The sequence below is a fragment of the Mobula hypostoma genome, chromosome 4 (assembly GCF_963921235.1).
Source record: "Mobula hypostoma chromosome 4, sMobHyp1.1, whole genome shotgun sequence".
NCBI classification, from domain to species: Eukaryota; Metazoa; Chordata; class Chondrichthyes; order Myliobatiformes; family Myliobatidae; genus Mobula; species Mobula hypostoma.
This window is the reverse complement of record NC_086100.1, coordinates 160017198-160042962: the sequence shown is the minus strand read 5'-3', so window position 1 is coordinate 160042962 and position 25765 is coordinate 160017198. Positions and strand designations below refer to the sequence as shown.

The 25765-nt window shown below is 42.0% G+C and overlaps 1 protein-coding gene across 1 annotated transcript in view; it reads left to right on the top strand.

Moving 5' to 3' along the window:
- Positions 1-24336, top strand: part of LOC134344961 (alpha-synuclein-like) — a 138622-nt gene extending 114286 nt beyond the window's left edge. Inside the window, exons 4-5 of the mRNA XM_063045095.1 lie at positions 11319-11411; positions 21220-24336. Coding sequence (XP_062901165.1) covers positions 11319-11411; positions 21220-21252 — 126 coding nt within the window. The 3' untranslated portion in view covers positions 21253-24336. The remainder of the gene's footprint in view (positions 1-11318; positions 11412-21219) is intronic.
- The last annotated feature ends 1429 nt before the right edge of the window (positions 24337-25765 follow it).

Sequence of the window (25765 nt, the reverse complement as noted above, 5' to 3'; positions counted from 1 at the left end):
GTGCAGTATTAACAAACCTTCCTGCTAGGATATTAGTTCCCCCTCCAGTTCAGATGCAAACTTCCCTTCTGTACAGGTCCCACCTTCCCTGGAAGAGAGCCCAATGATCCAAAAATCTTATGCCCTCCCTTCTAACCATCTCCTTAGCCACACATTAAACTGTATAATCTTCCTAATTCTGGCCTCACTAGTTTGTGGCATGGGTAGCAATCCTGAGATCACAACCCTGGATGTCCTGCCCTTTAACTTAGCACTTAGCTCCCTGAACTCCCTATGCAGAACCTCGCCACTCATCCTACCCCTGTCATTGGTACCTACATGGACCATGACTTCTGGCTGTTCACCCTCCCACTTAAGAATGCTGAGGACATGATCCGAGATATCCCATGCCTTAGCACCTTGGAGGCAACATACCATCCAGGAATCTTGTTCTCGCCCATAGAACTTCTTGTCTATTCCCCTAACTAATAAATCCCCTTTCACCACAGGGTGCCTCTTCTCCCACTCCTCCCCCCACATTCCCTTCTGAGTCACAGAGCCAGACTGAATACCAGAGACCCAACCACTGTGACTTTCCTCTGTTCGGTCAAGCCCCCCCCAACAGTATCCAAAGTGATATACACGTTGTTGAGGGAGATGGCCACAGGGGAACTCTGCCATGGCTCCTTAAACCCGTTCTCCTTCCTGACTGTCACCCAGTCTCCAATGTCCTGCACCTTGGGTGTAACTACCTCTCTATATGTCCTATCTATTATCCCCTCAGCCTCCCAAATGACCTGGAGTTCATTCAGTTCCAGCTCCAACTCCTTAACACAACGCACTTAAATCGTTAGAAGCTGTAGCTGGATGCACTTCTCATAGTTGTAATCATCAGGGACACTGGAGATCTCCCTGCTTTCCCACATCCCACAAGAGGAGCAGTCCACTATCCTGCCTGGCATCTCTACTGCCCAGCTGAGCAGATATAAAGAAGGGAAAGAAACAGAAGTTAAACCAAACCATGAGCTTTTCTTTCCTTTGCTTTCTCCGACTGAAGTCTCTCTTTACTGAAGCCTCGAAGAGCTAAAACCTCAAGATCATCACTCTGACCCTGTCCACTCTGACAACCTCCGCTGCGATGATGGCTGCTGCACTTGCCCCTTCCTTCCTTTAGTTTGCGGTTGCTAATCAATCCCAAACACCAAGGTTTCTGGTCAAAGCACTTTTTTTTTGCTGTAGTGACCCACTGCTGCCATTTCTACTCAGGCAGTGGACCTGAGTGAAATTCTCCTCCTCTCAAAACTTCTGAGGTCCGGCTTGGTTGCTGCTCAAAGCTCCTTTTTGCAGTAATGACCTGCTGCTGCCTTCTCTCCTCACTCAGTGGACCTTAATGAAATGCCCTCCTCTCAAAACCTCCGATGTCCAGATTGGTCGCTGGTCAAAACCCTTTTTCTGAGGGGCAAGCTTTTTCCATACAGGCTGATAGGTATATGGAACCAGCTACCAAAGGAGGTGAAAGAGGCATGTACAATCACAGTGTTTAAAAAGCACTTGAATAGGTACAAGATGGAAACGAAACAGAAGGAATGGGCCAATTGCATGAACGTGGGATTAATGTAGTTTGGCATCTGAGTCATTCAGGTTGAGTTGGGCTGAAGGGCCTGTTTCTGTGTGATACAACTCTATGACATTATGATTCACTGTCATTGTACTGAGTAAGGGTTGTCTAATTTGATTCTTGGGAATATCATTTACCTTATTGGGCAGGATAATGTGCCCATAAAATCACCGAGGATGCAAGAGTTTTCTGTAACAGCTGTTGACCCTGACTATGTGAAAGTGTTAAAAGTAAAGAAAAACAAATTTCACTTTGGGCTTTACTTAATGTCAAGATCAAGTTTGATTGTAATGACATCCATGCTGCGGCCAACCACAGTGTAATTAATGCAAGAAAGACCACATAGGTGAGGACGATTGTGTCCTTTATTAGGGCAAAGGAGATATAATCATAAATTATGCAGTAGGGTTGAAGTCTCACCAGCAGATAATTTCTACTCTATCCATTGTACTAGGCAGCTTGCTGCCAACACTAGGCACCATGCCAACCGAGAGGCTGTTATTAACAAGTTACAATTGGCTGGCATCTTGCCAAATGCTCTTGGACTTTCTGACTGCATCCTGTCATTTACCATTCTTAACCAGATTCCTGACATTTAATGGACAACTTGGCCACTGATATGTCATTTGGCTTGCATCCCACAATTATACAGGCGGCCAGAAACACAGTAAGAAAAATAAGACATTCAGCTTCTTAATGATATACCATCTTTCAATTACAACTTTCCTGGCATGCGCTCTCTATACTTGCTGGCTCACTATCCTTTCGAGGTAAAAGTGTATCATCAGTGTTGGATTTTATATTGGCTTAACCTTGGGAGCTTTCTGAGAGGGTGCTGCCAGTTCCTACCAATATCAGTTTAACTACAGTTAGTGGATGACAGATATTTTATTATGATTTTCTTATGCACACCTATGCCATTAGAAATATTTTGTCAGACTTGGCATAGTCTGATGGATCTACTGGAGTTTTCTGAAGAGGTAACTAAGGAGTTAGATGTAGGTAGGACATTAGATGATGCCTTGTTGTCTATATGGACTTCAGTAAAGCTTTTGAAAAGGTCCAGCATGGCAGACTGATCTGAAGGATCAGTTTGTACGAGATTCAGGGGGAACCAGCAAGATAGTTTCAGGATTGGTTCGAAGATAGAAAGCAGAGGGTGTGGATTGTAGGTTAATTCTCTGCTTGGATGCCTGTAACTAGTAATGTGCATCAGAGATCTGCTCTGAGACCTCTGTTTTCATTATTTATGTAAATAGTTTGGATGTGAATGCACACGACATGACAAGCAAGTTTGCTAACGATAATAAACTAGGGGATTTCGATGACAGTGATTTACATAGAGATCTTGCTCAATTATGAAGATGGGCTGAGGAATGGCAAATACATTTCAACTTAGAGAAGTGTGAGGTGATGATTGTGGGCATTCATACCAGGGTAGGGCCTCTGCAGTGAATGGCAGAGTGCTGATGAGTGTTGTGGAACAGAAGGACTTGGGAATCCAAGTACATATTTTGCTGAAGGTGGCTGCTCATGTAGACAGAACACTGAAAAAGATATTTAGCATGCTGGTCTTCATCAGTCAGGGCATCGGGTTTGGGGGTAGGGACATTATGTTGCAGATATACAAGTTATTGGTGAGACTGGGCTTGGAGTATTGTGTGCAATTTTGGTCATCTTGTTATACATAGGAAAGATATTGTTAAGATGGAGGGGGTGCAGAAAAGGTTGCCCATACTAGATGGGCTGAGTTATAGTGAATTTTGGCCTTGCTGGATATTTATTCCCTGGAGTGCAGGAGGATGAGCGGTGACCTCATAGAGTTTATGAAATCATGAGTATAGATACAGTGGATGGTCATAGTCTATTCCCCAGGTTTGGGGAGTCCAAAACTAGAGGGCACAAATACAAGATAAGATGTGAGAGATTTAAAAGAGACCTGAGGCATAGGTAACTTCTTTACACAGAGGATCGAGAAGACCTGGCATGAGCTGCCAGCGGAAGTGGTTGAGATGAGTAGAATTGCAATGTTTAAGAGGGCTTTCAATAGGTACATGGTGGGGAAGAGTTTGGAGAGATATGGGCCAAATATGGAAAACTGGAAATGGGAGAGAAAATGCTGTGGGTCAACATAAATCTTTTGGGCCAAAGGGCCCCTTTCTTAGCTGAAAGGCTCTGACTCTATTACAATGAAACAACATTGCAGATAGTATTAAATTGAGTCCTGTATTGAGATGAATTATAAAGGAAAATAACTGTATACAGGTTCTCAATAGTCCAAAGATGAGGAAATATTAGAAGAAATGGTTAAACAATAAACCATAGCAAAACAATTATTGACACAAAATTCTTCTCCCTCTAACTCTTCATAAAAATCCTAGAAGACAATTTTGCTAAGTATGATGGTTACTTTATTTTTTGTTTGTATCCAATCTATTGAGAAGGTTCTTCATTGATCGAGAGGTTTGCTTTATTTGAAGATATCGGCCCTCCGGCCTGACGAGCTGCGCCACCCCACAACCCACCTATTTAACCACAGTCTAGTCATAGGAAATTTACAATGACTAACTAACCTACTAACAAGTACGTCTTTGGACTGTGGGAGGAAGTAAGAGCACCTGGAGGAAACCAACACGTCACAGGGAGAACTTACAAACTCCTTACAGACCGTGCTAGAATTGAACAGAGAACTTTGATGCCCGAACTGTAACAACATTGCACTAACTGCAATATTACCATAGCACCAAAAGAACTATGTGGCATGGAAACAGAACTTTTAGCCCATCATGTCCATGTCATCCAATAAATACCTATACTTACCAATCCCATTCAGCAGCATTTGGTCTATAGTCTCCTACAAATTCAAGTGGTTCAAGTGCTCATGTAGATACCTCTTAAGTGTGAGAGTCTCACTCTCCATCATAGACTCAGGAAGTACATTCTAGTACATCTCCACCCTCTGGAGGAACAAGTTGTTCCTAGGATCCCCTTTGCACCTCTTAATCCTAAATCTGTGCATTCTAATTTTAGATTCTTCCACTTCCACCAACCCTATGATGATCTGTCATGATCTCTTTCCTGATTTCATGTTTCCCCATTTATATTTCTGCTACCATTAGCATAGATTTGTTTGTGCTTAATATTTGCACAGATGTGTTTATACCAGATCTTTTATTTTAACAGCAATTGTTATTATGGTGAATATTTTATTAAGCTCTGGGGAAATGTTCAAATTGACATCAAAATGCGAGCTTGCTTATCATAAATCTAAAATTAATTAGTAAATAATCAGGTCAGATTCTGAGATAGTTTCTCACTTTTTAAGTTTTCTTCTTTTGCGTGGGATGGAGCAGTGAGTAATAGTTTTGTCCATTTTGGTTTCCAGATTATTAGTTCTATTACTGGAGAATAAGTGTTACACTTCCAAATTTTTAGCCAATTGGTTGTTAATAATATGTATGTAAGAGTGATTTATATCTGAAACAGCCAAGTAAGTGTATCAGTCAAAAATAAACAGCCAATTTCTGCAGAAATGAGGATAACTAATTGCTTGGTTAAAAGGAAGATGTTTTCACACAGTACAGTATATTTCACTACCTCTCGGCATGTCAAAGTACTTACAGCCAAAGAAGGACGTAATAAGTAGAACAGATAATTTGCACATAGCAAGATTCTGCATTCGGGAATGAGATGCAAGACCAGAGGATCTGTTATAACCAGAACATGATGAAACACCCCATACCTTCTTCAGAAAATTGACATGTAGTGGTGCAGCGGATTTGTTGGATGAGTGGATATCGATGGAGAATTATGAATGAGAAGCCACACAGGGGGACATTAGAAAAATTGGGCCTAAGGCATATATGAGGGTTCCAACAGTACAAAGGCTGACACAAGAAGAGTACCAATATGGACAGAGTATTCTTTGTTATGGTATGAACATGGTGACACCAGCCATTCATTTAAAGCTATTTTATGGAGACTGAGGCAGTGATTAGATGGGGTTGTAGAAGTATAGAATGTATGACAGGGATGGACCTAAAATAACACTTTAGTCATCCCAGGGCTCATTTGAAGTTAATTTATCTTGATATTGCATTAAGCTTAGTTCAATCCACTTTAACATCACTACACAAAAGGCATCTGAAATAATAATTATGGTTCTTTGACCTGGAGTATCCAAAGTGGTCAACAATTGTATTACAGTGGATTCCAGTTAATTCAGACACAGCAGAACCAGTACATTTTGACTCAATTAAGCGGCTGCTCCAATCAATAGAAGATGCATGGAAACTGTAAAAAATGTATTTAAAAAAGGCAAACTGCCATTTAACTGAGTAATAAATTATGTATCTAAATGAAATACAAAACAAATTAGAACACTACCAATACAACTATGGTACTATAAAACTGTGTACTGGTTCCTAATAGTTAATAATTCATCCAATGTACACAGATGTGCTATTTTGATTGACTGTAAATGAACAAAATCAGTGCAGACAACTAGTGTAGATAATAGACTACCCTCATGCAATATTTTTGACAATTGCAACCTCCAGATCTTCATTTTCAATGTAACATTCAAGATGATTGCCAATACCTTCAAATGAGTTAGTGAAATTGTTTCATTATCACTCATGGACACTTTTGGTATCTCCGCAGCTGAGTACTTGAAACTGCAGTGAGTAAAACAATTCCAAAATTATCTTACTGCTTATTTTTAGTGAACTATTAGTGACAAAAACACTGCTTTTTGAACACATCACACACAACTGATGCCATTCAAAAATTGCTTGGTCTAAGCACGGCGTAGTGTCTAACGGCAATGCAAGTGAACGCAACTGATGTTAGTTAGAAACGGTTCGGCAACAGTCTCCTGTCCCAATTAAGTGGCATAGTGTCCCAAGTAAACAAAGTGAATCTCAGGTATTTTCTTGATTAGCTTTTGTTCTTTAAGAATTGTCCCAAATAAGTAGCTGCCCTGATTAACCGATGTCCCAATTAACCAGAATCCACTGTATTTGCATATGAAATGTTTGAGATATTTGATGCATTTCAGAATCATATTTACATAGAACATAGAATTGTACAGCACAGTACAGGCCCTTCGGCCCACAATGTTGTGCCGACCCTCAAACCCTGCCTTCCATATAAGCCCACACCTTAAATTCCTCCATATACCTGTCTCGTAGTCTCTTAGACTTCACTAGTGTATCTGCCTCCACCACTGACTCAGGCATTCCACGCACCAATCACTCTCTGAGTAAAAAACCTTCCTCTAATATCCCCCTTGAACTTCCTACCCCTTACCTTAAAGTCATGTCCTCTTGTATTGAGCAGTGGTGCCCTGGGGAAGAGGTGCTGGCTGTCCACTCTATCTATTCCTCTTATTATCTTGTACACCTCTATCATGTCTCCTCTCATCCTCCTTCTCTCCAAAGAGTAAAGCCCTAGCTCCCTTAATCTCTGATCATAATGCATACTCTCTAAACCACGCAGCATCCTGGTAAATCTCCTCTGTACCCTTTCCAATGCTTCCACATCCTTCCTATAGTGAGGCGATCAGAACTGGACACAGTACTCCAAGTGTGGCCTAACCAGAGTTTTATAGAGCTGCATCATTACATCGCGACTCTTAAATTCTATCCCTCGACTTGTGAAAGCTAACACCCGATAAGCTTTCTTAACTACCCTATCCACCTGTGAGGCAACTTTCAGGGATCTGAGGACATGTACCCCCAGATCCCTCTGCTCCTCCACACTACCAAGTATCCTGCCATTTACTTTGTACTCTGCCTTGGAGTTCGTCCTTCCAAAGTGTACCATCTCACACTTCTCTGGGTTGAACTCCATCTGCCACTTCTCAGCCCACTTCTGTATCCTATCAATGTCTCTCTGCAATCTTTGACAATCCTCTACACTATCTACAACACCACCAACCTTTGTGTCATCTGCAAACTCGCCAACCCACCCTTCTACCCCCACATCCATTCTTTACCTTATTTGAATATTTCTCATTATCAAGAACAATAGGAGTTCAAATTGGTTAAATAATGAGTTGCAATGGACTGTTTTGCTTTTTCCTGGAGCGCAGGAGTCTAAGAAGTGAGTTTTTGGAGGTATATAAAATCATAAAGGGTATGGATAAGGTGAATGGCCATAGTCTTTTTTATTGAGATAGTGGAGTCCAAAACTGGAGGGATAGGTTTAAGATGAGAGGGTAAAGACTTAACAGAGATCTGAAAGGAAACCTTTTCACACAGAGGGTGGTGGGTAGGTAGAATGAGTTGCCAGAGGAAATTGTAAAGGTGGGAATAATTGCAGCAGTTAAGAGATATTTGAAGAGGTACATGAATAAGAAAGATTTCGAGAGATATAGGCCATATGCATGCAAATTGGACTAACTCAGGTAGGCATCTTGATTGGTATGGAAGATATCGGCCAAATTATCCATTACACTGAAGGCCATCCCATTCTCTGTTGCTGTTGACCTTGATCAAGCATACAGCACCATTCCTGCATCAATGTGTCACACTACTTTCCAGATAAACAGAGCCTTGATTTTTAATTTCCCACCATGGTTCTCATGATCTTTTATAGCACTATTCCTGAAAGCTCTTCCAGCCATGCATCCTCTGGGATATCTGCACTCCTCTAATCTTGGCCTCTGGAATTCACCCTCTCCACCATTGACAATCAGCTGCAAAACCACCAGACTCTGGAATAATGCAAGGCCCCCTTGACCCATGGGTTCATGCTAACCTTGTCAAATCTGCTCTACAGTTCAAACTAAGGTGAGGGGGTTGCCATCAAATCACAAAGTTATACGGCATGAAAGCAGGCCCTTCAGCCCACCAAGTACCACTAACTATCATTTGAACCAATGCTACACTAATCCTTGGAGGACACAAGGGAAGCCCACTTGGTCACAAGGAAAGTGTGTGAACTCAACACAGACGGTAACTGAGATCAGGATTAAACACAGATAATGGAGCAGCGAGGCAGTATCTCGGTGCCGCTGTGTCTACAGCACCACAAACCAACCAGATTGTTCAGCTTCTCTTGACGGAACTGACCTTGCAATGTTAAGCCATAAAAATACAATTTAGTTTTCAGTCATCTGGATCTGATGCAAAATGAAAGAGACACCTATGCGGAACATATCCTGTCTGCAAAGCCCTTTAGTGTTTTCATGCATTCATTGCTTCAACCATGAAAATTTTCCAGTCCAAATTCCCTGGGACCAGATTACATTTGGATTATACTTTATACTTTATTACTTTAAACTTTATTGTCGCCAAATAATTGATACTAGAGCTACAATCATCACAGCGATATTTGATTCTGCTCTTCGTGCTCCCTGGAGTACAAATCGATAGTAAATATTAAAAATTTAAATTATAAATCATAAGTAGAAAATAGAAAAGGGAAAGTAAGGTAGTGCAAAAAAACCGAGAGGCATGTCCGGATATTTGGAGGGTACGGCCCAGATCTGGGTCAGGATCCGTTCAGCAGTCTTATCACAGTTGGAAAGAAGCTGTTCCCAAATATGGCTGTACGACTCTTCAAGCTCCTGAGCCTTCTCCCGGAGGGAAGAGGGACAAAAAGTGTGTTGGCTGGGTGGGTCGTGTCCTTGATTATCCTGGCAGCACTGCTCCGACAGCGTGCGGTGTAAAGTGAGTCCAAGGATGGAAGACTGGTTTGTGTGATGTGCTGGGCTGTGTTCACGATCTTCTGCAGCTTCTTTCGGTCTTGGACAGGGCAACTTCCATACCAGGTTGTGATGCACCCTAGACGAATGCTTTCTACGGTGCATTTATAAAAATTAGTGAGGGTTTTAGGGGACAGGCCAAATTTCCTTAGCTTCCTCAGGAAGTAAAGGCGCTGTGGGCCTTCTTGGCCATGGACTCTGCTTGGTTGGACCAAGTCAGGTCATTTGTGATATTGACCCCGAGGAACTTAAAGCTTTTGACCTGTTCCACTTGCGCACCACCAATGTAAGTGGGGTCATGCGGTCCACCACTCCTTCTGAAGTAAATAACCAATTCCTTTGTCTTGCTGACATTGAGGGATAGGTTATTGTCTTCGCACCATGCCACCAGGTTCTTAATTTCCTCTCTGTACTCAAACTCATCATTACCCAAGATACGGCCTACAATTGTGGTGTCAGCAGCAAACTTGTATATTGAGTTTGATGGAAACTTGGCTACACAAAGATGGGTGTACACTGAGTACAGCAGGGGGCTGAGTACACAGCCTTGTGGGGCACCGGTGCTCAGAGTGACTATAGAGGAGAGCTTGTCCCCTATTTTTACAGCCTGGGTCCTGTCTGTGAGGAAGTTGAAGTTCCAGCTGCAGATCTTGAGTGCTAACTAATTTTAACTAATCAACTAATAAATTTGCCTATAATCTAGATGGTTAGTGCTTTTCTATATCTACTGTAATTCAATAATATTATTTGTACGTTCTGGGTAAATGCTGTATAAAATTTAATGAAAATATTTATTGATCTATTAGTTTATTAACATTTTCAAAGTATTTCTTAAAGTGTTGTGAAGTTTGGATTTCATGTGTTTTTATGCAATGGACAATCAGGGTGGAAATCTTTCCCAGTGAATATATTGGTGCATTTCAGATGAAGTCCTAATGTTCAACATGGACATGGTAGATCAAAGAGCTTATTTCTGTGCCATAATACTTTATGTCCCTATGGCCAACAGTCTTAACACTTAATCAGACCCTGTGTGAGGAAGGTGTGAGCACTGAAAGGGGTTGCAGGGCAGAAAAGCTGAAACAGGAAGAGAAGAGTGAGAAAAGGATATTTGTTTCCTTAATTTTAACATTACTGTGCTTTTGTTGCAGTGCTTATATCACTGCAAGTTTTGTTCAAATGGAAGCAAAAAAACAAACTTCTGGATGAACTCATTGAGTTACGTAGCATCTGTGAAAGCAAAGGGATGGTCGTCATTTTGAGTTGAGAAGGCAGCCCCTTTGCTGTTGTCAAGTACCAAGAGGCTGCTGAATGAGTGGGCAATCTATTTTGAGGGACAAAAAAAGACTACAAATGCTGGAATATGGAGCAACACACAAGATGCTGAAGAGGCAGAGCAGGTCAGGCAGCATCTGCGAAGTGAAATGGACTGTCAGTGTTTCAGGTCAAGACCCTTCCTCTGGGCTGAAGGACAGAGGGAGATAGCCAGTATGAAGAGATAATGGTAGATTGAAGAAGGAAGAGTGGAAATAGTGACAGAAGCTGGCAAGTGGAGGCAACAAAGGGTCTGAAGATGATGGAGTCTATTTTGTGATGGGACATGACTATCAATAAGGATAAGCACAGAACTTCCATCACGCTTTTTCAAAATGAAATGATGAGATCTTTGTAATCCATCTGTGTGGACAACAGTGCCTTAGTTTATTGTTTCATTTGATGCAGCCTTCCCTCTGTTGTGCACGCCTAGATTTTTGTACTGTTTCATGGGGCTCAAACCCGTAACCTCCTAGCTCATCGGTAGTGAAACAAAATGATCTATAATTGCCTAGTGTCATTTTTGGAATAGTCTTCCACGGGCTAAATTGAATTTGTTCTTTATGATAAATGTACATTGTCTGTTGATATACATTATACTCTCAGAGTGGAGAGATTGTGCATTTCAAAAGGCAGGCGTAACATTGAAGCAGGATTGAATCCAATGGTACTGACAGTCACTTCCTTTGTTGACAGGATGAAGATTTCTTCCCACAGGAGGGTGTTATGGATCGTACAGAAACACTGCAGATGGACCCTGATGCTGAGGCCTATGGTGCAGTTCCTGGGGTAGGTGCAAACTGTTCTGATTCTGCCTGGCAGAGTGTCTCTTTTATTTTTTATATATTGAAAAGAAACTTTTGTATCCTCTTTATATTATTGGTGAGCTTACCTTCATATTTTGTCTTTTCTCTCCTTATGGCTTTTTTAGTTGCGTTCTGTTGGGTTTTAAAAGCTTTCCAATCCTCTGCCTTCCAACTAATTTCTGTTATAATATATGCCCTCTTTTTTGCTTTTATTAAGGCTGAGTAACTGAGATACCTGACTACATTATTCCAGGACATTTGGAGGGACAGTAATAGAAACTGAAAATTAAAGCAACTACTCATCCAATGCTTAACATTTCAATATAAAACTCATTGATCCTCTATCTAATTACCATATTCCTGCTCTCTCTCCTTGTACTGTTTAATGTCTTTTTGTGCCCTGAAATCTACCTACCTCCTGCTCAATTTCCATTGCTACCGAAAGTAGATACTTCCATAAGTTTACCATTTTCTGAATCAAGAAAATGTATCCTTATATTGGCCTTTGATGTCTTACCCTGCATCGTAAATTTGAACCTCTGGTTCTTGACATCCCATGAGGGAGAACATCATTCTTACATTCAGCCTTTGAGCCCTGTTATTATTTTGTACGTTGCCATAAAATCTCCATTTATTCTTTTGAATTCTAATGAATAAAGGCCTAATCAAATCAGTCATTCCTCATAGCCCAGAAATCCCGGAATGCACACTGTTTTTCCCAAGGAAAAGGAATCAAAAACTAGAGGACATAGCTTAAGGTGAGAGGGGAAAGATTTAAAGGGAACTTGAAAATCCTCTTCCTCACATAGAGAGAGGTGGATTTGTGGAACAAGCTGCCAGAGGAAGTGGTTGAGGCAGGTTACAGTAACAATATTTAAGAGATATTTAGACAGGGTATAGGCCAACATGGGCAAGTGGGACTAGCTTAGATCGGCATCTTGATGGGTGTGGGCTAGTTGGACTAAAGGGTCAGTTTCCATGCTGAATTACTCTATGACCCTGTGGCTCCAGGACAACTTTGTGAATCTTTGTTCAATTCTCTCTTATGACAAGTGCATCATTTAGAAGATAAGATCAGAACTGCACACAAGACCCCAAGTGTGATCACATCAAAGTATAATTGTAGTTTTGAGATAGGAGAGCAAAAGTAGAGAATTCCTGTACAATGACTTCAACTTATTTAAAATTGCTACAGTTACTTTTTACCCTGTCCTCTGTTAAAGTCATGGCTCTGACTCCATAGACAGGGAGAGCCTCACAAGATGGATTGAATAATGAGTGGGTGCTGGTTGATCGAATGTGGACAAGCTGTCCTCATCTATGTAGGAGTCCTGAACAAAGAAGCATACATTGGCCACTAACAGGTTAGTTAAACTATTTAGGAAGAAAATCTGGACACAGAGCTGAGGTAAGAATGTGAGCATCCACCATCACATGGTGGTCAAAACGCTTGCCATTAAGGGAAGTCTTGATCAGTTACATAAAAGACCATAATACTATAAGATATAGGATCAGAATTAGGCCATTTGGCCCATCGAGTCAGATCCACCATTTCATCATGGCTGATCCAATTTTCTTCTCAACCCTAATCTCCTGCCTTCACACTCTGACCAATCAAGAATCTATCAACCTTTGCCTTAAATATACATAAAGACTTGGCCTCCACAGCTACCTGTGGCAAGGAATTCCACAGATTCACCACTCTCTAGCTCAAGAAATTCCTCCTTATCTCCACTCTAAAAGGATGCCAACTATTCTGAGGCTGTGTCCTCTGGTCTTGGACTCTCCCACCATAGGAAACATCCCCTCCACATTCACTCTATCAAGATCTTTCAACGATAACTTTCAATGAGGTCACTGCTCATTCTTCTGAATTCTAGTGAATACAGACCCAGAGCCATCAGACACTCTTCATCTGACAAGCCATTCAATCCTGGAATCATTTTCATGATCCTCCTTTGAACCCTCTCCAGTTTCAGCACATCTTTTCTAAGATAAAGGACCCAAACCTGCTCACAATACTCCAAGTGAGGCCTCACCAATGATTTATAAAGTTTCAATATTACATCCTTGCTTTTATATTCTAGTCCTCTTGAAATGAATGCTAACATTGCATTTGCCTTCCTCACCACAGATTCAATCTGCAAATTAACCTTTAGGGAATCCTGCACAAGGACTTCCAAGTCTGTTTGTGTCTCAGTTTTTTTTTGCATGTTTTTCTCCATTTAGAAAACAGTCAACTCTTTCATTTCTTCTACCAAAATGCATGACTATACAGTTCCTAACACTGTATTACTTCTGCCATTTCTTTGCCTATTCTCCGAATCAGTCTAAGTCCTTCTGTAGGCTCTCTACTTCCTCAAACCTAACTGCCCCTCCAATTATCTTTGTATCTTCTTCAAACTTTACAACAAAGCCATCAATTCTGTCATCCAAATCATTGACATATAGCGTAAAAAGAATCGGTCCCAACATAGAAGCCTGTGGAACACCACTAGTCACCGGCAGCCAGTCAGAAAAGGCTCCCTTTATTCCTCCTCTTTGCCTCCTGCTAATCAGCCACTGATTTATCCATGCTAGAATCTTTCCTATAATACTATGGGCTCATATCTTGTTAAGCAGCCTCATGTGTGGCACCTTGTCAAAGACCTTCTGAAAATCCAAGTACACAACATCAACAGATTCTCCTTTGACTATCCTGTATGATACTTCTTAAAAGAATTCCAACAGATTTGTCAGGCAAGTATTCCCTTGAGAAAACCATGCTGACATCAGCCTATTTTATCATGTGCTTCCAAATACCTTGAGACCACATCCTTAATAATCAACTCCAGCATCTTCCCAACCACTGAAGTCAGACTAACTGGCCTATAATTTCCTTTCTTCAGCCTCTCTCCTTTCTTGAAGAGTGAAGTGATATTTGCAGTTTTCCAGTCTTCCAGAACCATTCCAGGATCTAGCAATTCTTGAAAGATCATTACTAACGCCTCCAAGATCTCATCAGCCACCTACTTCAGAACTCTGGGGTGTACACCATTTAGTCCAGGTGACTGATCTACCTTCAGACCTTCCTGTTTCCCAAAAACTTTCTCTCTAGTTATGGAAAATTCACATACTTTATGACCCCTGATACCTCAAACTTCCACCATAATACTAGTGTCTTCCACAGTGAAGACTGATGCAACATACTTATTCAGTTTGTCTGATATTTCGTTGTCTCCCATTATTACCTCTCCAGCATAATTTTCCAGTGGTCCAATATCCACTTTCGCCTCCCTTTTACACTTTATGTATCTGAAGAAACTTTTGGTATCCTCTGTAATATTATTGGCTAGCTTACATTCATATTCCATCTCTACCTTCTTAATGACTTTTTTAGATTAGATTAGATTAGGAGGACACGCAGTCCTTTTTTATCGTCATTTAGTGATGCATGCATTAAGAAATGATACATTTTGTTCCTCCAGAATGATATCACAGAAACACAAGACAAACCAAGACTAAAAAAACTGACAAAAACCACAAAATTATAACATATAGTTACAACAGTGCAAGCAATACCATAACTTGATAGAAGAACAGACCACGGGCACGGTAAAAAGTCTCAAAGTCTCTCGAAAGTCCCATCATCTCACATAGACAGGGCTTCCAGCGCTGCAAACTTGCCGATGCAGCATACTGGAAGCACCCGACCACAGTCTGACTCCGAGTCCATCCAAAAACTCCGAGCCTCCGACCAGCTCTCTGACACCGAGCACCGAGCACCGAGCACTGAGCACCACCTCTGCCGAGCGCTTCGACCCCGGCCCCGGCAACAGGCAATAGGCAAAGCTGAGGATTTGGGGCCTTCCCCTCCGGAGATTCTCGATCGCACAGTAGCAGCGGCAGTGAAGCAGGCATTTCAGAAGTTTCTCCAGATGTTCCTCCGTGCTTCTTCATGTCTGTCTTCATCAAATCAGGATTGTGTACGGCCCCTATTTTAACAAATACGATATCATTCGGAGTGGCTGCGCACGCTGCGTCGCGCCACCATCTTCTCCTTCCCTTGGTTTTAGTTGCTTTCGGTTGGTTTTTAAAAGCTTCCTAATCCTCTAATCTGACTAATTTTTGCTCTATTGCATGGCCTCTCTTTGGCTTTTATATTGGCTTTGACTTCTCTTGTTAGCCACTGTTCTGTCATCATTCCTTTAGAATACTTCTTTCTCTTTGGGATGTATATATCCTGTGCCTTCTAAATTGCTTCCAGAAATTCCAGCCATTGCTGATCCTCTGTCATCCTTGTCAGTGTTCTTTTCCAATCAATTCTGGCCAACTCCTCTCTCATGTCTCTGTAATTCCATTTACTCCAATGTAATACTGATATATCTGACTTCAGATTTTCCTTCTCAAATTTCAGGGTGAAATTTGATCATATTATGATCTTTTATCTTAAGCTCTCTAATTAATTCAGACTCATTGCACAACACCCAGTCCAGAATAGCTGATCCTCCAGTGGGTTTAACCAGGAGCTGCTCTAAAAAGCCATCTCATAAGCACTCTACAAATTCCCCTTCCCATAATTCGGGAAGCAGGAGAAAGGAAGGCAGATTAGGGAGAGGTAATTAACATGCAGAGGATGGAGAGGGGTATAACAATGTGCAGATGGCCTGTAATCCATGGAGACAGATTGTCCTTAGAGTGTTGAACCAGCTGAGCTTAGACACATAGCACCTGTTTTTGATATGGTGGTTGGAGACTTGAGTACAGATCAACAAGGGAATCACGATCCAGTGCTGCAAAATTAACCTGTCTGAATCCCAGGTGAGGTCAGGAACTGCTGACTGAGTTCACAGCTGCAGGTTGATCAATCAGTTGAACCTCATTGGGCTGGTCCTCCAGGCAAGCAGAAGGGACAACCACTACAAATGGCTCCCTCTCAGTCTGCCCACGATGATTGTTTAGTTTGAGGGATGTGGAGCTTGATAGAGGTACTTTCTACTTATGGGATCTGAGCAGGTCTAACCAAACCAGCATTTATCGTTCATCTACAATCACCCTTGAGAAAGTGGTGGTCATTCATTCTGTTCAACTGCTGGACTGTTGAGCTAAAGGTGTTCATACCAAGTAATTGAAAAGGGTGTTACAGGATTTACGATGACAGAAGGTAAAGTGAGAGAGATTCAAGATTCAAGTTTATTTATCATATGTGTGTCGAAACATACAGGGTAATATATAATTTGTGTTATTAACTATAAGACATAGGACCAAAATTAGGCCATTTGACCCATACAGTCTGTTCCACAATTCCATCATGGCTGATTTGTTATCTTTCTTAACCCCATTCTCCTGCCTTCTCCTTTGATGCCCTGACTAATCATGCACCTATCAACCTCCGCATTAAATATACCTAATGACTTGGCCCCCACAGCCGTCTGTGACAATGAATTCCACAGAGTCACCACCTTCTGGCTAAAAAAAAATTCCTTCTCAACTCAGTTCTAAATGGACATCCCTGTATTATGAGGCTGCACCCTCTGGTCCTAGACTCCTCAGCAATCAACACATGCAAGGGTGTGCTCAGATCAGCCTGCAAGAAGTATGTTTCCAAGGCATGATAGTGCCTCACTTGGATGGATCTGGGAGCTGTTGTGTTTTCCATGCACACACATAGTAGCTGCAGTTCATTGGTGGTGACAGAAGTGAGTGTTGGGCATGGCCAGTCTAATGAATTGCAGTGTCTTGCACGGTGCTTAGTGTAGTTGGAGCTGTATTCATCCAGATAAGCATAGAGGACTGCATCGCAAAGCTCACTATGACTTACGGAGACTGTAGAGTGAGTTTTAATATTTATGTGCTGATCCAGAATTGCAGGACCTCAACTAAAGATCCAATGAGTTTTAACTGAAATTTCAAATCCTACGATAGCAAATTTAAAATTAAGTAAATAAATAAATAAATAAATCTGGAAAGAGTGATGGTAGGATTGTCATAAAAACCTGATATCCTTCAAGGAAAGAAATGTAACACCTTTACCCAGTCTGGCCATTACACTAAGTGCTACGTTTATACAGACCCATGGTATCGAACCTCCTCTGAAATGGATATTCCGTTATAGTAAACTGTTGCGACAAAAAAAAAGTGGCCAAGAAATCTTAAGTGTTCAGTACTATTTCCTGCAATAATTTGCTCATAGAAATTGGCTATTTCTGGCATGGGGTAGGATTACCACAAATTTTTGCTTGAAATATGCCACTTGAAAAGTTCAAAGTTCAAAGCAAATTTATTATCCGAGTATGTATATGTCACCACATACAACCCTGAGATTCATCTTCTTGTGGGTTCTCACAGTAGATACAAAAAACACCATAGAATCATTGAAAAACCGCACACAGCAAGACAACAAACAACCCATGTGTAAAAAACAGCAAACAGAAAATACGAATAATAATAATAATTATAGTAACAAATAAGCAATAAATATTGGGAAAATGAGATGAAGAGTCCTTGAAAGTGAGTCCATTATCAGTGTTGGAGTGAATGAAGTTATCCCCTCTGGTTAAATAGCCTGACAGTTGAGGGGTAATAACTGTTCCTGAACCTGGTGGTGTGGGATCTAAGACTCCTGTACCACTTTCCTGATGGTAGCAGCGTACGGAGAGTGTGGCCTGGGTGGTGGAGGTCCTTGATAATTAATGCTGCTTTCCTGCAACACTGCTCTGTGTAGATGTGCACAATGGTGGGAAGGACATTCCCTGTGATGGACTAGGCCGTATCCACTACTTTTGTAGGCTTTTCTGTTCAAGGGCATTGGTGTTTCCGTATCAGACCGTGATGCAACTAGTTGGTATACTCTCCACCACACATCTATAAAAGATTGTCAGGGTTTTAGGTGACATGCCGCACCTTTGCAAACTTCTGAGAAAGCAGAGCGACCTGACAGATCCTCTGAAATGATATTATCAAGGAATTTAAAGTTGCTGACCTTCTCTACCACTGATCCCCTGATGACGACTGGCTTATGGACCTCCAGTTTTCTCCTCTTGTAGTCAATAACCAGTTCATGGTCTTGCTGCCATTGAGTGAGAGGTTGTTGTTGTGGCAAAACTCAGCCAAATTTTCACTCTCCCTTCTGTATGCTGAATTGTCACCACCCTTGATTCAGCCAATGGCAGTAGTGTCATCAGCGAACTTAAAAATATGACAATGGAGCTGTGCTTAGTCACACAGTCATAAGTATTAAGCGAGTAGAGCAGGGGGCTAAGCCCATAACCTAGTGGTGCACCTGTGCTGATGTTGATTGTGGAGGAAATACTGTATTGTCAATCCGAACTGACTGGGGTCAGCAAGTGAGGAAATCAAGGATCCAGTTACACAATGAGGTATTAAAGCCAAGGTACTGAAGCTTTAATATCATTAGTTTTGAGGTGATGTTAGTATTGACGGCAGAGCTGTAGTCAATGAAGAGCATCCTGATGTATGAGCATTCAATGTCCAGACGTTCCAGGGTTGAGTCAATGAAACTGTTGACCTGTTGTGATGGGAGGGAAACTGGAACAGATCCAAGTTGCTCCTCAGGAAGGAGTTGATAGGTTTCATCACCAACCCCTCAAAGCACTTCATCATAGTGGATGTAAGTGCTACTGGACAATAGTCATTGTTGCAGGTTACCACCTTCTTCAGAGGCACTGGTATAATTGAAGCCTGCTTGAAGTGAGTGGGTACTTCACACTACTGAAACGAGAAGTTAAAGATATCAGTGATCACTAGAAACAGTTAATCAGCACAGGACTTCAATTCATGGCCAGGTACTCCGTCTGGGCCAGATGTTTCCCAGGGGTTCTCCCTCCTAAAGGATGCTCTCATGTCAGCCTCAGCGACTGAAATCACAGAGTTGTCGGGGCTTTGGGAGTTTGTGATGATGCCTTCATGTTTTGTTGGTTAAAGTGAGCATAAAAGGCTTTGATCTCATTTGAGAGCATAGCTTTGTTGTCACATAAACAAGTGAAAATCTGCATATGCTAGAAATCCAAGCAACACAAACACAAAATGCTGGAGGAATTTGGCAGGCCAGGCAACATCTATGGGAAAGAGTACAGTTGATGTTTCGGCCCAAGACCCTTCAGCAGGACTGGAATATAAAAGATGAGGAACAGAGTTAAAAGGTGGGGGGTGGGGGAGGTGAAGGAGAGGGAGAAACACAAGGTGATAAGTGAAACCAGAAGGGGGAGGGGTGAAGTGAAGAGCTGGAAAGATAATTGGTGAGAGAGATACAGGGCTGGAGAAGGGGGAATCTAATAGGAGAGGACAGAAGGCCCTGGAAGAAAGAAAAGTGGGGAGGAGCACCAGAGGGAGGTGATGGGCAGGCAAGGGGATATGTTGAGAGAGGGAAAAGGGGATGGGGACTGGTGAAGGAGGGGGTTGCCAATACCATAAGTTTGAGAAATCTTATGTTCATACCATCAGTGGGGAGGAACAAATGGACAAGGGAGTCACAGAGGGAGCAATCCCTATGGAAAGCAGAAAGTGGGGGGAGGGAAAGATGTCCTTGGTGGTGGGATCCCATTGGAGATGGCAGAAGTTGCGGAGAATTATGAGCTGGATGCAGAGGCTGATAGGATAGTAGGTGAGGATCCAGAGCATGTGAAGTGTCATGGATGTAAGTAGGAAGGGTCTGAACGAGGGGGGATAAAACAGAGTCGAGGTATACAGATATGAGTTCAGTGGGGCAGGAATGAGCTGAAACAATGAGTCTACCTGGACAACGGGCTTGTGGGTCTTAGGTAGGAGGTAGAAATGGGAGGTGCAGGTGCGGGATCTATGAGATTGTTGGCAGTGGATAGGAGATCCCCAGAGCTAGTATGGTTGGGGATACAATGCCTGGTCTTCCTTAGTGGGGTCCTGTTCCAGGAGTAAGTAAGAGGAGGTGTCTGAGAGTTGTCGCTGAGACTCAGCAAGGTAGAGGTCAGTATGCAAGACTACTACAGCACCCCCTTTATCGGCAGGTTTGATGATGAGGTTAGGATTAGTGCAGAGGGAGTGAGGTTGGAATATGTTGCTTGCGTTTATTTTGTAAGAGGTGACAGCATTCCAGACCTGCCACCACTGTTGAGCATCCTTCAGTGATTTGTTTGGTCTGGAGTTGCCACTTCACATGTGAGATGGCTTGACACCCATTCATCCTGACATCCGCTCTGCTTGAGTCGCTCACATGCTGATGACATGACCCCTCAGACCAGATACACGGAATGACATCACAAACATTGCAATGCACATTTGGAGCATTGTCAGGGAAAGTAGGTGACGGTCTCATAATGGCCCTCTCAGAACAATAATTGTGCTAATGCACCAAGCCAGGTGGGAACCCCCTCAGCAGGTTCCTTTATTTACTCACTCCTTCAGCACCCTGCTTGCACTGACACAACTCTCCGCCTCTAACTATAAGCTGTATGGAACTTTGCTGTGGCTGGGTCATAACCAAAATGATCATTAAGATACTGTGTAATTAATATGCTGTGTAACCCTTTAGCTCATTCCCCAACACCAGTAAATTCCTAAGTGATTAATTTATGAACTATTAATGAAAAATTCTGCCAGTTGGTTGAGAATATGAACAAATGGACAGAAGGATATGAGACATACAGCCACCAATGAGAGCAGGGTGAGTTAGGCTGCTCTGAAATAACCAAATTAATGGGGGTGTTGTTTTCTCTGTACTGATACTTCCCTCCAAAGAGGGAAGGGAAATGGAAAGAAAATTCTTTTACTTCAAAAGCCCTGATATTTTTCTCATTTTCCAATCTCTCTCTATATAGGACGAATATCAAGAGTATGAGCCCGAAGCGTGAGTGTCATCAGAATGGGCACACACACCAAGAACTTTATCCCCCCACCATTCTTTTACCATGTGGAAGTTCTTCAATTCAAATGTGACTCGTTGTAAAATTCTTTTTTTCCAAGTGTAAGCTTGTTCACAGTGTACTTTAAAGTCTTTTATTTGCTGTAATCCAGATTGTTGTGGCTTTGTTCAGGTCCCTCCCACTGTGATGAGGGTCTAGGGACAGGAGCCTCCTTATTCTGTCAGTATTGGGTTGGAAATCCATCCTCAGTCACTTGCATTAAACGTGCTGTCATGTAGCAGCTGCCCACACTCTTCCAGCATTTGGTTCTGCTGAAGTCAATGGAACAGGATTTTGAAGTGGAACTCAGAGTACCTCTACACTTATAGCACACAGCTGAGGATGAGTTTATACCCCACTAGTTTTGAAGTTCAATATTATAACATTGTTTACTGCTTTCCAATCTGTAAACAAAGAAACTTTGTGAGTGTGTGAGTGCATGTGTTTGTACGTCCGTGTGAGTGTTTGAATGCATGTGTGTGTGTGTGTGTCTTTGTTTATGTGTGTGTAACTTTGTGTAACCTATTTATTGCTGTGTTTTTCATGTCAGATGGCTCTGTTGCTGAGGACTTTGTCTGGTGTACAATGTTTGCAATAGCCAGCATGGAGCTATGCACATGAGTATCAACTGTGACACTGAAAATCAGTTTGTGCTGGTGTTTTGATGAGTGTATATAAATATCTGGTGTTTCTGTGAAACCAATTAAATGGAATGTACAAAACTCTCTCCACTGTTGAGTCCGTTTCAATGTTGTAGTCATCCTTGTGATTAAATCCACCATTCACCGGAGATATCAGCATGATGTATGAGTGGCCCAGTACATTGTGTTGTGTACAGACTTGATGCACTGAAGTTCCTTTCTCAGCTACATACCTATCAGAAGGAAGCCGGTGATGAGAGATGCTGCTAAAGGTTCAAGGACGGTGACCCTGGAAACTAAATTCACCTTTGATTGCCAGCACTACTCTGAATTTGGATCTTGTAAAATGGCAGTTGGTTACATCTCTACATGGTAGTGGGGAAAGGGATTATATCTGTGATTGTCTCGGGGGTAACATCTGTGAACGGGAACAAAAGCAGAACATGCTGGGAAGGCTCAGCAGATCAGGCAGCTTCTGTAGAGACAGAAGCTATCAACATGTGTGCATAAAAATAGTATTTGTGTCTGCCTCACTGGATATTTTGTGGGTATAAGGATTGTGCTTTCTTTGCTTCACTACACACATTTGGTGTGGATGGGAATTGTGATTACGTCCTTTACACACTAGCAGCCAATATTCTTGCACTGATTTCAAATCAATGACCTGGTAGTGACTCTTCATCTCATTTTATGCAGCAGTTGGCTTTGGAGTGATGTTCCTCATTCATGCGCAGAAGTCATGATTGTAGTTGTGTGAATTTTGCCCAACAAATCCAAAGGTGTCTCGCTTACTGAGAATAAGTGTTTCCAATTCGTTTAGATTTAGAATTTCTTGAACACGATCAACCCTAGTAAAGACTATGTGCTTTGTATCTGGAAATTCTTCTTTTACAAGTGAGGATGCCTCTTCAAAGATAAGATGTAGCATTAAATCATTTTTGTGCTGTGAAGGCAACTTAGATGGTTATGAGAAGCTGCAAAATGGGCGAGGGGCATTTGTAAACCATTTTTGTGGGTTGTCTTTAGTCTCCAAATGGCTTTGGCCTTCCCCTCTGTGCAACTGATAAAACATACGCTGAAGTATCTGGCAACTCCATTGTGAAATCTACTCTGGGAAATGAGGAGGGGAACTGGACTTTAGTCACTCCTACCAACCTGAAGACAAGAGATGTAATTTAGTTAAAAATGGCAGAACAGGAGGGGTAAGGAGTGCAATCTTTTTTAAGCACTGAATTGTAACTTTGCCGGAATATGCAATGAAACCTTCAAATGGGCTTGTGTAAATGCACTTAAAATGGAAAGTCTACAGGGCTGGAAATAAAGTGGGTTTAATTAGCTAAGATACCATCATAATGAGCTGAATTTTGTACTGTAGTCATTGACATTTGCCAACCAACCTCCTCACATTCATTGGCGTTCAGTAATTTAAATTAATATGTCTGATCAAATAAAATCTCCTTCATGCTGACGTCAAACTCATCGGCTTTGTGTCTGTTTCCATTTTGACTGGTGTGCTCAGATGCCCTTGGTCCACAGCTAGAGGTCTGCAGGGGTACGAGCTGGAAACCCAAACCTCCACAACAAGCGCAACCTGTGGAATGTTTTCCACATCCAACCATTACCATAAATGAGGTGCAAGGGAACCCATTCCAACATTTCAGGTAGAGCAAACGCATGGATAACACAGTTCACTGCGGTGCATTGCAGAGCAGCTTAGTTCGTGTACATATCCCAAACTCAAATGCTGATTGTGTGGACATTGCATCTTCCCCCTGTGACTACATGGGCTTCCCCTCAGTGCTCCAGACAAAAACAAAGTCAAAGTCACAGGGCACACGAATTGTACAGTATTCAGAATTCAGATGCAATCTTTCACAATCAAATTCCCTGGCATTACATCTTGCATCTGGTGCTCCCTGCCAGAACAATCCAGTAAGTTCTGTTCTTTGAGTCTTGTTATACAAAGAATGGGCTTTGGTGGAAAGTCTTACTATTCTCAATATTATGGAATTCTGTGATAAGAAAGTGTGTCTTGCATTTTGGTGCAAAATGGAATTTTCTCTCCAACAACTCAAAACAACTAGTGATGAACATCCATAGCTGTTCCGTTTTTATTGCTGTTGCTTGAAAGATAGCTTGCCATTTCATGCGGTGAATGAATCTGGGTATGAAAATAACAAGTAGTTTTGTAAAAAGAATTCCAGTTTATTTCAAACTCTGTATAATTGTACAGCTTGTGGCTTCTGTCTAGAATCTAAGTTGATTATGTGCCCATTTTATTGTATTCACTAAAGTGCAGATGATATAATTTATCAATGTCATGGAATGAATGTAATGGGATTCTCACACATAAGCTGTCTCAAAAGAGATTGTAGTTAGATTAATTAAGTGTCAAAAGTTTAGAATATAACCCAAAATTTATTCCTTCTCTTACTTTCTATTATCTTGCCTATCTCTGTATTTCATTCTGACATAAAAAGAGGCACTTTGGCTCATAGAGTCCATACTGGCTGTCAAAGTAAACCTGTTGGAAACTATTGTAACCTGCATCCAAAGGTTATATAGATATAGATATAGAATAGTACAGCACAGTACAGGCCCTTCGGCCCACAATGTTGTGCCGACCCTCAAACCCTGCCTCCCATATAAGCCCCCATCTTAGATTCCTCCATATACCTGTCTAGTAGTCTCTTAAACTTCACTAGTGTATCTGCCTCCACCACTGACTCAGGCAGTGCATTCCACGCACCAACCACTCTCTGAGTAAAAAACCTTCCTCTAATATCCCCCTTGAACTTCCCACCCCTTACCTTAAAGCCATGTCCTCTTGTATTGAGCAGTGGTGCCCTGGGGAAGAGGCACTGGCTATCCACTCTATCTATTCCTCTTATTATCTTGTACACCTCTATCATATCTCCTCTCATCCTCCTTCTCTCCAAAGAGTAAAGCCCTAGCTCCCTTAATCTCTGATCATAATGCATACTTTCTAAACCAGGCAGCATCCTGGTAAATCTCCTCTGTACCCTTTCCAATGCTTCCACATCCTTCCTATAGTGAGGTGACCAGAACTGGACACAATACTCCAAGTGTGGCCTAACCAGAGTTTTATAGAGCTGCATCATTACATCGCGACTCTTAAACTCTATCCCTCGATTTATGAAAGCTAACACCCCATAAGCTTTCTTAACTACCCTATCCACCTGTGAGGCAACTTTTAGGGATCTGTGGACATGTACCCCAAGATCCCTCTGCTCCTCCACGCTACCAAGTATCTTGCCATTTACTTTGTACTCTGCCTTGGAGTTTGTCCTTCCAAAGTGTACCACCTCACACTTCTCCGGGTTGAACTCCATCTGCCACTTCTCAGCCCACTTCTGCATCCTATCAATGTCTCTCTGCAATCTTTGATAATCCTCTACACTATCTACAACACCACCAACCTTTGTGTCGTCTGCAAACTTGCCAACCCACCCTTCTACCCCCACATCCAGATCGTTAATAAAAATCACGAAAAGTAGAGGTCCCAGAACAGATCCTTGTGGGACACCACTAGTCACAATCCTCCAATCTGAATGTACTCCCTCCACCACCACCCTCTGCCTTCTGCAGGCAAGCCAATTCTGAATCCACCTGGCCAAACTTCTCTGGATCCCATGCCTTCTAACTTTCTGAATAAGCCTACCGTGTGGAACCTTGTCAAATGCCTTACTAAAATCCATATAGATCACATCCACTGCACTACCCTCATCTATATGCCTGGTCACCTCTTCAAAGAACTCTATCAGGCTTGTTAGACATGATCTGCCCTTCATAAAGCAATG